The sequence below is a fragment of the Pelophylax lessonae genome (assembly GCF_965119305.1).
Source record: "Pelophylax lessonae genome assembly, chromosome: 3".
NCBI classification, from domain to species: domain Eukaryota; kingdom Metazoa; phylum Chordata; class Amphibia; order Anura; family Ranidae; genus Pelophylax; species Pelophylax lessonae.
In genome coordinates, this window is record NC_138770.1 from 20,825,918 (window position 1) to 20,839,437 (window position 13,520).

At 44.0% G+C, this 13,520-nt stretch overlaps 5 protein-coding genes across 5 annotated transcripts in view; 3 read left to right on the plus strand and 2 right to left on the minus strand.

Moving 5' to 3' along the window:
* The window catches only part of LOC309548833 (uncharacterized protein), a gene marked incomplete at its 5' end in the record, with an annotated part of 63,963 nt that extends 60,591 nt beyond the window's left edge, over positions 1–3,372 (minus strand). Inside the window, one exon of the mRNA XM_082248770.1 lies at positions 3,294–3,372. Within this exon, the coding sequence (XP_082104896.1) occupies positions 3,294–3,372 (79 nt within the window). The remainder of the gene's footprint in view (positions 1–3,293) is intronic.
* LOC309548838 (uncharacterized protein) overlaps positions 1–13,520 on the plus strand; it is a gene marked incomplete at its 3' end in the record, with an annotated part of 605,194 nt that overhangs the window by 467,584 nt on the left and 124,090 nt on the right. The window lies entirely within an intron of this gene.
* Positions 1–13,520, minus strand: part of LOC309550245 (uncharacterized protein) — a gene marked incomplete at its 3' end in the record, with an annotated part of 2,091,994 nt that overhangs the window by 247,321 nt on the left and 1,831,153 nt on the right.
* The window catches only part of LOC309548831 (uncharacterized protein), a gene marked incomplete at both ends in the record, with an annotated part of 260,742 nt that overhangs the window by 120,278 nt on the left and 126,944 nt on the right, over positions 1–13,520 (plus strand).
* On the plus strand, positions 5,479–9,927 carry LOC309548834 (uncharacterized protein; the record flags this gene model as incomplete). Its single annotated transcript, XM_082248771.1, has 3 exons — positions 5,479–5,511; positions 7,397–8,861; positions 9,834–9,927. The coding sequence occupies 2 exons, from the start codon at positions 5,479–5,481 to the stop codon at positions 8,576–8,578; spliced, it is 1,215 nt and encodes a 404-aa protein (XP_082104897.1). The 3' UTR covers positions 8,579–8,861; positions 9,834–9,927.

Here is a 13,520-nt window from a genome sequence, read left to right on the forward strand (position 1 = left end):
CCGCTCTTTCAACGCCCTGTGGCGTCTAATTCATTGGTTAGCACCTTTGTTCAGGGGGTGCGACATTTGGCCCCTCCTAGGAGGGAACCTTTGCCTCCATGAGACTTGAACTTTGTTCTGCCCGTGTTACAACAGGCTCCTTTTGAGAAGATCAGGGAGATCTCGTTGTCTCTGTTGTCCAAAACGGTTGCCTTTTTGGTGGCGATCACTTCGGCTCGCAGGGTGTCGGAGCTGGCGGCTTTGTCCTGCAGCTCTCCTTACCGGGTGATTCACAAGGATAAGGTGGTCTTGCGACCTAACCCATCTTTTCTTCCGATCTCGGATTTTCACCTTAATGAAGACATTGTCTTGCCTTCGCTCTGCGCGAAGCCTAAGCATCCGAAGGAGGTTGCCTTACGTTCCTTGAATGTTGTCCGGGCGATCAGGGTTTACCTGTCGTCCACTAAATCTTTTCGCAAGTCGGATTCCCTCTTTGTCCTTCCTGAGGGACCTCGAAAGGGCATGGCGGCGTCGGCTGCGACCATCGCCAAATGGATCAGACAGATCATTGAGCAAGCCTATGCCTTGAAGGGGAAGGTTCCACCTTTCCCTGTGGAAGCGCACTCTACCAGATCCTTGAGTACGTCTTGGACTTACCGTCATCAGGCTTCTGTGGCCCAGGTGTGTAAGGCGGCGACTTGGTCGTCCGTTCACACTTTCTCGAAATTCTATAAGGTGGATGTTCAGGCATCGGCCGATGCCTCCTTTGGCCGTAAAGTTCTCAGTGCAGCAGTTTCTTAGGGACCCTTGCTTTTTTGGGCCCTTGGTTATTGGGGTGTTTTACCCCTGGGTTACTTGTCTTTCCTGGGTTGTTGCTCCTGTTGAGCACGTGTTCCTGTTGCCCAGTTGGTTCTCTTACTGTGGTAAGGTTCCTTTCTCTGATGTGGGTACTGCGTTGCCTTTTCCACGGTTGCGTCTCCCACCCCTCATGTCTACACTGCTTTGGGACGTCCCATTGGTGAAGACTTGGGAAGGGGCGGCGACTGTCGGAAGACGTGAGAGAAAACGGAATTTTTGTAAAATCTTACCGTAAAATTCCTTTCTCTGAGTCCTCCGACAGTCGCCGCCCCCCGCCCCTCTTTTGGGGTTTTTGTGTACTCTTACTGCTATGCTACCAAACTGAGTTGGGAATGCTGGTGCAGGGAGGTATTGACTGAGGGGACAGCCCCTAGGGGTGTGTCTATGCTAAAAGCTTTTGTATTAACAATTCTTGTTGCCTAGCTACTCCTACGGAGCAAAGGTCAATACCCATTGGTGAAGACTTGGGAAGGGGCGGCGACTGTCGGAGGACTCAGAGAAAGGAATTTTACGGTAAGATTTTACAAAGATTCAGTTTTTACAGATGATATTCTCTCTCATTTTCCTGATTTAGAGTGGAGATCCAATCGATATAGAATTTGAGGTTAAAGCAGAAGAAGAAGAGAGGTATGTGAGGGATGATCAGCAGTCTACGGGGGAGGATGGAATAACGGGGACATTTATAGAGGAGGACACTCCTACAGAGATCAGCACAGGTGGGTCATTAACACTAAATGCATTCCTCCACCCATACTGCTCACTGATTGGTCCAGAGTAGGGCGGGGTCTGGGTGATATCAGCCTGTAATCCCCTGGTCACTTTCCTGAGCTGTGTTCCCCATCCTGTATTCCTGTATTTCTCTCAGATAATCTTCCTTCTCTGTGCTGAAGACACAATTTATGTCTCTAGACTGGATTTATCGAGATTCTGGGGTTCGGCTGGCAGCAAAATGTTGATATTCATCATAGACGTTACTAGACCTAGACACCTGGGGTATGTGCTTTGGGTCTTCTGCCCCATACCTAGGTCTAGCAAGATCTGACAGAACAATTCTCCCGGGGTTACTTGCTCTGTTATTTGCTGGCTGTGCCGGGTGGAGGGATATGTCTGTATAATCTCACACCCAAGTCACTGAGTGCAGTCCCAGGAGATGGGAGGCAGCGGTGTGGGACCTCTGCAACTTGTCTAATGTGAACATTTAGAGTGGGTGTAAACCCTCCATATACCCAATGAAGTGACTGGCCTCAGGGGATACACAGAGATTAAACAAATCCTCCTACATAAGTTGTACCCCTTTATCTGCTTTCCTCTCTTCTTTACATCTGTCCAAAGTCCAGAATTTAGACAGTTTGTCTGAGCAGTCAGAAAAAAGGAGACGGGAATGTAAAGTTACAACTTTTCCTTAATAGGGGCTACTATGTCATGTTCGTTTTTGGCTGGGCTGTACTTAGCTCAGACTGATTGTTCAGTTTTTCGCCTGGTTTTTCCCTAAGCTTAAGCTGAGTTGTGATTTCTCACTGTGGCCAGTAGATGTCACCGCTATCACTGGACATAGTATGACATTTCACCAACCAAACTAAAATGATAATAAACCCAAAACCAAAAATGTCATACATTGCAGCTTACCAATCATTAGATGTGGTGGCTGCATTACTTTTCTTTTATGGCTTTTCCCCTCTGTTTTCACCTGGTCACACCTTCTGTATTAGAGCGCCCCCACTCTGGAGACAGCAGCATTATCAGTCGGGGGGGGGGGGGGTGTTAGATGTATTATCAGATTTAAAAACAGTAACAAATTAAAGCCAAACTCCATCTCACACTTTATAATCAGTTACAGCAAACTGTTTTTTCCTTTGGGATAAAAGTTTTAAAAGAATAAATAAAAGCTGATCATTGTAAGCACCCCTGTCAGTGGTAAATGGTCTGCCCCATCCCAGTAACTGATACATTCTGCTTTAGAGTTGGGGCTTTTATAGAACAGATTTACTGGCCAGATCACCAGATGAACATATAAGAAATCCTAAAAAGGAAAACTAACATCAAATCTAAGGATCGATAAGCTGCAATATAATAAATATTTTCTTTGGGTTTAATGTCTTACATTAAGAATATTTATATTTCTGTCAGCCAATCCAGTAGGAGGTATATGTCACTGGTGCATGCTGGGGGAGGAAATAAATATTTGGGACAGGCCATGTGCTCGCTCTCTTCCCCTGGGATGAGGTGTAGGGAGGGGCTGCTGGATGGAGCTCTGCTGTTTGGTCCATTAGCCTGTTTAGGGGCCTAACATGTGCTGAAGTGGTTGTGAAGCTGTCCTGCCTGGTCTGGAGGAAGTTGTGCCAAGGAGGAGACCCAGGGGAGGCCCCTTGCTGGAAGGAGCCATGAAGAAGGCCGGTCTCTAAGGAGGGCCTGGTGACTCACTTGGAGGACGCACTGAAATTTGGGAATGTGCTTACAGTGTTGCTCAGTTGGTTTATAGGTTCTGACACTGTGAGAGTAGACATTGATCTGCAGGGTCTGTAAGTGATCTGCCATGGTATCTGAGACCCCCATCCCCCCCAACCCTCACCTCCAACCCTCACCTCCTGAACCATTTTGCAGTAACACTTTAATAAGACAAAAGTGACTGGCACCCAATATCCTTTCTTGATCCCGGTATTTATGCCATGGATTCAGCCCTGGGGTGAAATTCTAGCCCTCCCCAGGCTTTTGGAGGAGTTATCCTGCCTTTTGGATGTCAAAGGGATTCTACATTCATATTACACATTACATACTCCTGACCCCTGCACTATATACTCTGTTGTACATTATACACCTGATCCCTGTACTATATACTCTATGTTGTACATTACATACTCCTGACCCCTGCACTATATACTCTGTTGTACATTATACACCTGATCCCTGTACTATATACTCTATGTTGTACATTACATACTCCTGACCCCTGCACTATATACTCTATGTTGTACATTACATACTCCTCACCCCTGCACTATATACTCTATGTTGTACATTACATACTCCTGACCCCTACACTATATACTCTATGTTGTACATTACAGACCCCTGACCCCTGCACTATATACTCTATGTTGTACATTACATACTCCTCACCCCTGCACTATATACTCTATGTTGTACATTACATACTCCTGACCCCTACACTATATACTCTATGTTGTACATTACATACTCCTGATCCCTGTACTCTATACTCTATGTTGTACATTACATACTCCTGATCCCTGTACTCTATACTCTATGTTGTACATTACATACTCCTGATCCCTGTACTATATACTCTATGTTGAACATTACATACTCCTGACCCCTGCACTATATACTCTATGTTGTACATTACATACTCCTGATCCCTGTACTATATACTCTATGTTGAACATTAATCAAGACAAAAAGTACCGTGCGTGTAGGCCCTTACCCCTAATTGATATGAGGACACAGAAGATAGGGGAAAGTGGGGCTTTACGGACCAGTGGGAGTAGAAGGATCACACAAAAACCAACTTCTAAAAATAATTTACATTTTATTAAATTTCATCGTAAAAAACATGGGCGTGTGCGCACATATTAGCACAAACAAAATAACATAGAATAATACTGATAAAATCGATTATAAAGAGTCATTAAATAGAAATACATCCCAGAAGGGAGAAAAAACCAAGAGCCTGTGTAGGATGGAAAGAGTAGGTCTCAGATGGAATACGGTCAATGTAGGTCCCCAACAAGCCGACGCGTTTCGCTCAAGGCTTCCTCAGGGCCAGAGAGACCGGTATTTCTATAGGTGATATGAAATACAGCAAAATAACAGTTAGTGACTTATAAGTCCAAAAAATTACATCAATCATCATTAGTCAGAGTATAATCATATAAAGCTGTGGTTTTGTACTGACCCTTTTCAATGACTCGGGAGATGGCAGATTGGCGACACGAAAAAACACCAGATATTGTCCCCTTAGTATTTGTGTATAGCCTCCAATGTATACATATATTCACTCATTTATTTTAGGCTAAAGCCCCGTACACACGTACCGATCGTCGGCCGAACGTTCGGCCGTCTTTTGTCCCCGGGCTGACGTGTCCGCTGAAAAGTGCAAAAGACTGCACACGAATTTTGTCCGCCAACAACAGCCGACTGCAGAAGTGATGTCATGTGATGGTTAACTTTCCCTGTGTTTTTTCTTTTCTGAGCATGCCCAGTCTTGCAAATCTGCTGTCTGTCGGCCGAAATCTGTACTGACTGGCGAACAATCGGCCGTTCTGGTGTCGGCATACAAAAATTTTAATGCCTGCACGACAGATTCTGTTCGGCCGAAAGTGCGCTGTCGGCTGTCGGAAGCATCATACTAACAAGCCGAAAATTGGCCGATCGGTCGTCGGCCGAATCTTTTCGGCCGACAATCTGCACGTGTGTACGGGCCTTAAGTGTCCAGCCTCTCAATCACCGCAAAGAGCACCGCTGCAAGAGTAGACTCTATTTAATTATATGCATATCACTATGGATATATTTGGAGGATATTCAATACTAACCCACCTTTTTATGCTGCATAAGATAGCACTGTGTTATAACTTGATAGTCAGGACTCTTTTATATGTAAAGCTGTTCTGTTATGGGAGCACGATGGTTACCACACTGAATAGGAAGAATATAAGTGTGAGGTATATAGCACCAAGAAAATTCTATAAGATCACTTATCCCTTCCTATAGCCTCTAATACTTGAATGCAACATTTGATTCATACCTGGTGGCTGCACTTGATATATCCACCTATCGTTTCCTTTTCCCTTGATCAGGGCCAATGGAGTGGTTTATTAGATGTATATATGCGATATAAACCTTCAGTCCTTATAGCCTAAAAAGGGGTGAAGACCTCATTTAAGTAGGCATGCTTGTGATGTGGGTACTTCATATATATCCATAGGGAGGGGGGAGGAGAATAGAGAGAGGGGAATAAATCACCAGAGAGTATGCCCACCTTTTCAGGCAGGAACCTATATCCTCATCTCATCCTATTCCAGAACGGTGGGGGGATAGTATATCCCGGGTCTAACCGGTCCTGTAGAAAATATCCATCCAATTTCAGGTTAGACTATGTTGTGTCATTCTATTATATATTGCCAGTAAAGGCAATAAATGATTGCATATAATGGTGTCAGCGGTACCTACCTTGTGGTTGTTCACGCCAGCCAGCCTGCCTGATCGGTATTGAATTCAGTGAGTAATATATAGGAAGGGGGATTAATCCCCTCCCTCTCCTACTTTGGCGCCAGTTTTAATCCCATGCAGGTGTGGATGATAGAAGTGGCAAACATTTCCTATGTTTGCCGCATATAGCCGGATATGACGCCCCAATTGCGTCATATCTGGTCGCACCAGGAAGTGACACTATCTCTGATGCGATGCAGTCCGGTCAGCAGACGTCAACAGGAAGTGACACCTCCTGTAAGGCATCCGAGGTACAAGGTCTGGATGCATCTACGGAGGGCTCCCCCTGCTGGTGACATCGATCACCACATATAGGGATATCGATTGAAGGGCAAGTAACGGCCAAAACTGACATGTTATATAAAACCACTCAGATCTAAAGTCTGGATGTACATCCATCCTGCACTATATACTCTATGTTGTACATTACATACTCCTGACCCCTGCACTATATACTCTATGTTGTACATTACATACTCCTGACCCCTGTACTATATGTTCTATGTTGCACATTATACATTCCTGACCCCTGCACTATATACTCTGTTTTACATCATGTACTCCTGACCCCTGCACTGTATACTTTATGTTGTACATTACATACTTGTGACCCCTGTACTTTATACTCTATGTTGTACATTACATACTCCTGACCCCTGCACTATATACTCTATGTTGTACATTACATAGTCTGACTTCTGCTCTCTCCCCTCTACCCACTGCTATATTTACACATAATATGGATTCTCTTTTGTTACGCCCATTTCCTACCAGCTGGACATTTTATATCGGTAGATAGTGAGTAGGTGTCCCGCACATAAAGGCGTGGCCTGGCGTAGGTCCAGAATGAGACTGACATTTACTATCACACAGCAGGTCTTGACTTGATGTGTGGCTCCGGGGGCACCTAGTCACCCTCTACCATTTACTAGTTACCTTGAGGGGGGAATTGTAAGATCCTCAGAGACAAAGCTACCTGATGTGGGCGGAGTCCTGGTTTAGGGGAACCAATCTGCTGATGTCTAGTAATAATCTTTTTATTTCTATTTTAGTACATGGACGGGAGATGAGGAAAACCTCAGAGGATTGTCTCACTTTGTCTCCAGACTGTAAAGTAGAAGATGAGGACATCACACAGTATAGTCCAGAAGAAAACCCGGCTACCTCAAATGTCCATCCGGCACCACCCAGTGTAGATGGACCATCGTATTCCTCTTATCCTGAGGAACCTCAGACTGTGAGGGACGGTGCCGGACCATCGTATTCCTCTTATCCTGAGGAACCTCAGACTGTGAGGGACAGTGCCGGACCATCGTATTCCTCTTATCCTGAGGAACATCAGACTGTGAGGGACAGTGCCGGACCATCGTATTCCTCTTATCCTGAGGAACCTCAGACTGTGAGGGACGGTGCCGGACCATCGTATTCCTCTTATCCTGAGGAACCTCAGACTGTGGGGGATGGTGCCGTCCTTCCAACAGATAAGAGGTTTTCCTGTACTGAGTGTGGGAAGTGTTTCCGTATTAAATCCCGTCTTAATTTGCATAAAATATCTCACACAGGAGAGAAGCCGCATTCCTGTTCTGAGTGCGGAAAATCTTTTTCACAGAAGTCCAATCTTTACATACATCAGAGATCTCACACGGGGGAAAAGCCGTTTTCCTGTCCTGAGTGCGGGAAATCTTTTTCACGGAAGTCCAATCTTTACACACATCAGAGATCTCACACAGGGGAGAAACCGTATTCCTGTCCTGAGTGTGGGAAATGTTTTTCAGATATGTCCGGTCTTTACAAACATCAGAGGTCTCACACGGGGGAGACACCATTTTCCTGTCTTGAGTGCGGAAAATCTTTTTCACGGAAGTCCTCTCTTTACACGCATCAGAGATCTCACACGGGGGAGAAGCCACATTCCTGCCCTGAGTGCGGGAAATGTTTTTCACTGAAGTCCTCTGTTTACATGCATCTGAGATCTCACACGGGGGAAAAGCCACATTCCTGCCCTGAGTGCGGGAAATGTTTTTCACTGACATCCCATCTTCACACACATCAGAGATCTCACACGAAGGAGAAGCCGTATTCCTGTCCTGAGTGTGGGAAATGTTTTTCACGGAAGTCCCATGTTCACACACATCAGAGATCTCACACGGGGGAAAAGCCACATTCCTGTCCTGAGTGCGGGAAATGTTTTTCACTAAAGTATCATCTTTACATACATCAGAGATCTCACACGGGGGAGAAGCCTTTTTCCTGTCGTGAGTGCGGGAAATGTTTTACACAGACGTCCCATCTTTACACACATCAGAGATCTCACACGGGGGAAAAGCCGTATTCCTGTCCTGAGTGCGGGAAATGTTTTTCACACAAATCCAATCTTTACACACATCAGAGATCTCACACTGGGGAAAAGCTGTATTCTTGTCCTGAGTGCGGGAAATGTTTTTCACACAAGTCCAATTTTTCCAGACATCAGAGATCTCACACGGGGGAGAAGCCGCTTTCCTGTCCTGAGTGAGGGAATTGTTCCTCAATGAAGTCCTGTCTTCCTGTACATCAGGGATCCCACACAACCCTCGAGGTGTATTAGTGCCTTGAGTGTGGGAAATGTCTTCTATATGAATGTTGCTGGACATGTGGGGAAGAAGCACACCCTGATATACACCTCAGATATACTCCATGGCTGATCTTTATTATGTAAGAAACAGTTGATAAGGAGATCAGAGATCACCAGAGACATGGATGAAGTGTTGTACCGTGTTGGCTTTTCATTGGCTGAGTAAATTTTGGGGTGTAGAGTGGTAAGTAGAGCAGTGAAATGAAGGAATCACCTTCAGAATGTCTTGCTTGTCTGTGTGACGGTTACTGATAATGATATAGCGGGTTACAGAGCTAGAAGCTGTGAGATCCCATATATCTTTATCAGTAAACTTTACACAGACAAGACAGAAATTCTGAAGTTGATGTCCTTCATTTCAAGGCTCTACTTACCAGTGGTGACCCCGAAGCGTGTCTCTCTGTCTTCAGTCCATCCTTCTCCCATCCCCCAACAGGAGGGAAGGAGAACTTGGAGATAAACTAGGTGAGAACTTCTTTCCTTTGCTCCTGTGTGGGTTTGGGTGGCTTGGCGGAGTGCGGCACGAGAGGTAACACCGCTTGTCTTTATATTTCTACATATCTTGTCTGGGTGGAGGTTCTTGGTTGGAAAATATTTATACTGTTTGATTTTCTGTAAATAATTTCTGTTTCCCCTTTGAAGGGAGATATTATGTGTGGTTTGATGAAGGGATTGGCTGAATAGTTACCACTTCACTTACATGTTTAGTTTTTATAAAATAGATGAACAAATATGACAAGCATTCATTCATCCATGACAAATGTTGGTCTTATTTTATTTCATTCAGTGATTTCCTATGATCATTGGGTCCATCTAGTGGCCATAATGCGGTATTGAGCGATTTTTCCTGATTGAGGTATTTTGGAACTAATACCTCATTATGGCCACTAGTTGGAGCTGATGATTATAGGAAATCACTGTGTTTATTAGAATACAGCCAGAATTTATCACGGCTGGACACATGCTTGTCACACTCACCCAACATATTCTTTGCATAGACCCCTTAGTTATCCGAGATCATACCTATGCATTTATGAGTACAGTACACACTGAAGGACATAAACAAATTAAAACCACAGGATTAAACCAACTATTGATTTAAAACCAAAAATTCCTAATATGGCCTTTAGATGGTGCTAAGTATCATAGTAATTAGCGCCATCTAGTGTCCAAATGCAACATTTTCCATTTTATATCAATGAAAAATATTCAACCAGCTCAGCAAATCCCCTAATAACATTCATTGTTTCCCCAATCACACAGAAGGAATGTACATCCATTGTCACTGAGAGAATTGCTATGTAAATGTTCTAATATTTACCCCTAAATGTCAGGAGACGTTTATATAAAGATGGGAAGTATGGAGCAGATAAATGAATAGACCTCCTAGCAATGTTATTACCAGGCTGCAGCTAGGGGGAGCTCTAATGTGACCACAGCAGAGTTATCCCATCTAGCTCACATTAACCCTTTCAATGCCAGACCTGTGTTTTGCATTATTTTTGCACACATGGTAAAATGCAGATTTTGGGCCTGAAGATTAGATAAAACCCCCAAACATATATTTTCAGAAAGCAGAGGCCCTGGAGAATAAAATGGAGGTAATTGTTAAGGTGTTCCTCGTACACAAATGTCACCTTCATATCCGGGTTTATTTTCTCCTTTCCCCCATTTTCTATGGTGTGATCTTTTCTACAATACTTTGTTATAATAATGTAACACGTTGTGTATTGTATTGTACACAAAATATTACTGACTCCGCCTCCACATTCCAGACAAGTCATTTTCCTGACCAATTGGATTTCTTCCTTTACCATTTTGTTCTTTTTTTTGCACTCTTGTTAAACTTAAAGTTAGAATAAAAAATATATTGAATAAAAAAAAATTGTGTGTGTCATGAAATGATGACAAACTTAATTATCCAGAAACGGCTGGTAGGTGACACTTCCATATACAGCCCAAGGAAGTGACAAGAGGCCCCTAGGAACCTTTGGAGGAACCCTGGCTGAGAGAGGCTGGACTAGGCAGTCATATATTATTATTATTATACAGGATTTATAAAGCGCCAACAGTTTGCACAGGCTCTACAATGTTAGGGCAAACAGTACAATTACAATAAAATTCAATACAGGAGGAATCAGAGGGTCCTGCTCATTAGAGCTTACAATCTAGGAGGGGGGGGGGGTCAAGTGATCCAAAAGGTAATAACTGTAGGGGATGGGCTGATGGAGAAAATAAAAGTACAGTTGTTAGGTGGGGGGCAGAATAGGTAGATGAGTTTTCAGTGAACACCTAAAGGTAGATAGAGTAAGAGATAGTCAGACAGATTGGGGTAGGGAGTTCAGTAGGACAGAAGAGGCTTGGGAGAAGTCCTGGAAGTGGGAGGAGGTGACAAGGGAACTAGAAAGCAGAAGATATTGGGAAGATCGAAGAGGATGCCTTGGTTGGAATATTGAGACCAGGTTAGTGGTGTAGCTGGGGGCTGAGTTGTGGATGGCTTTGTAAGTTACCGTTAGTATTTTTAATTTGTTGGGTGAGTGGCAGCCAATGGAAGGATTGGCAGAGAGGGGTAGCAGATGCTGAGCGGTTTGTAAGGTGGAGGAGTCTGGCAGAAGCATTCATGATGGACTGAAGGAGGCATAGCCTATGTAAAGGTAAGCCAACGAGGAGGGAGTTGCAGTAGTCGAGGTGAGAGATAACAGGGAGTAGGGATGGGCAAATGGTTCGGGACGGGCATAAGTTCGGCTTGAACATTGTCCGTTTGGCCGAAATTTCTGTGTGTGTTTTTTTAAAATTATTATTATTTTTTCATGTTTGATACTATCAATGCAATTTTTTTCATTACAAAATATTGTTTTTATAGGAGCAATGATTTTAATTAATGCTTAAAATGAAAAAAAAAAAAAAAGAATTCCTTTAACTACAATGCCTGGGGGTCCACTTAAACTGGATACACACTATACAATTATCCTTAGATTTTTTCCTTTAGATTTACCAAAACTATATAATATGAGGTCAAACCTAAACATTTTAAATTTGTATGCAGTCAGGCAGGCCCTTACACTACATAGTTGAAGGTAAATCTAAAGGAAATCTAACAACAAAAGTTGTATAGTGTGTATCCAGCCTTAGTCTGCCTGTAAAATGGTGTATCTGTACTGTGTATAGAACCTGCTGCAGCAAAACTGACATTTATAAAGAAAAAAAAAGACATTTAAATTGATTTTCCTAGCCATTGTGTCAGCAATGGAAATAAAAATAATAACAGTGTGGGGGTCCCCCCCTCGGTCCATACCAGGCCCTTTGAAATCCCCACAATCATTCTCGGTGACTTCAACATCCCAGTTACTACAAACACTTCTGTTACTTCTAAATGTTTTAGTCTAACCTCCTCATTTGGCCTGAAGCAATGGATACACAATGGATAGAGGCTTCTACTCACTCTGGAGGCAAAACCCTCAGCCTTGTATTCTCCCACCGATGTACTCCATGCAACCTCTCCAACAATCCTCTCCCTCTCTCTAAACACCACTAGGGATGGGCGAGCGGTTTGGACTGAGCATAACTTCAGCCCGAAATGGCCCCTTCAGGTGATCACCAAACACCTAAATTTTCTGTGTGCTCTGCATTTCTTCTATTTATTTTACTATTTACATCCCGCTAAGTGTCAATAGGTTGTTAAGAAGTGAGGCCGGGAAACCGGCCACGGCGTTCTTAACAATAAATGAGTCATCAGCTGTCAGCGGGCTCTCCAACAGACAGCTGAATGTAAAAAAAAATAATTGTTGGCAAAGAAAATAAAAAAATGGGGAAAAAAAACGGTGTGTGGTGCACCCACCATCCATACCAGGCCAAAAAAAGGCTGCATGCTTGGATAAGGGTCTGGTATAGATTTTGAGGGGAAGCCCCATGATCATTTTTTTTTAAATGGCATATCTTTCCCCCCAAAATCCATACCAGACCCTTATCCAAGCATGCAGCCTGGCAGGCCAGGATAGGGGACAAGTGAGTGCCCCCCAAACCATACCAGGCCACATACCCTCAACATGGGGGGGGTGCTTTGGGGCAGGGGGCTTATCGGAATCTGGAAGCCCCCTTGAAAAAGGGGGCCCCCAGATCCTGGCCCTCAATTACCAAAAAAGTGTCAATAATAAAGACATGAGTCAGTTTTTTAAAATTCCTTTATTAAAAAAAAATAAAATAAAAAAACCAATGTCCCCTGATGTAGATCCATCGTCAATCACAAAGACCGCTGCACCGTAGACCCAAGAAAAGAAAAAAAAAAAAACTCCGCCCATGAGGAAGGCTGACTGTCGAATGCCTGCTCCGCCGGGTGGCAGTTTTTAAATAGGTAAGGGGCAGAGCCACCTGGTGATGTCACCTGGTGGCCCTTCCCCTTATGATGTCACTGATCCAGCATGCACCAGTCAGTTACATCACAAGGGGGCGGGCCACCAGATGATGTCACCAGGTGGCCCTGCTCCTTACCTTTTTAAGAACTGTCAGACTGTCATTCCTTGAGGGCGGAGTGTTTTTTTTTGGGGGGGTCCAGAGGTGCAGTGAGCGTCGTGAATGACGATGGATCTACATTGGAGGACATTGTGTTTTTTTTTTATTTTTTCTATAAAAGGAATTGTGAAAAATGGGCTCCTAGGCTCATTTATCTTTACAATGTACCCCAAACTCATTCACATAGGGGGTGGAATCTGGGGGCCCCCTTGTTAAAGGGGGCTCCATGATTCTGATAAGCCCCCTGCCTGCAGACCCCCACAACCACAGTCCAAGGTTGTGGGGAAGAGGCCCTTGTCCCCATCAATATAGGGACAAGGTGCTTTGGGGCGTA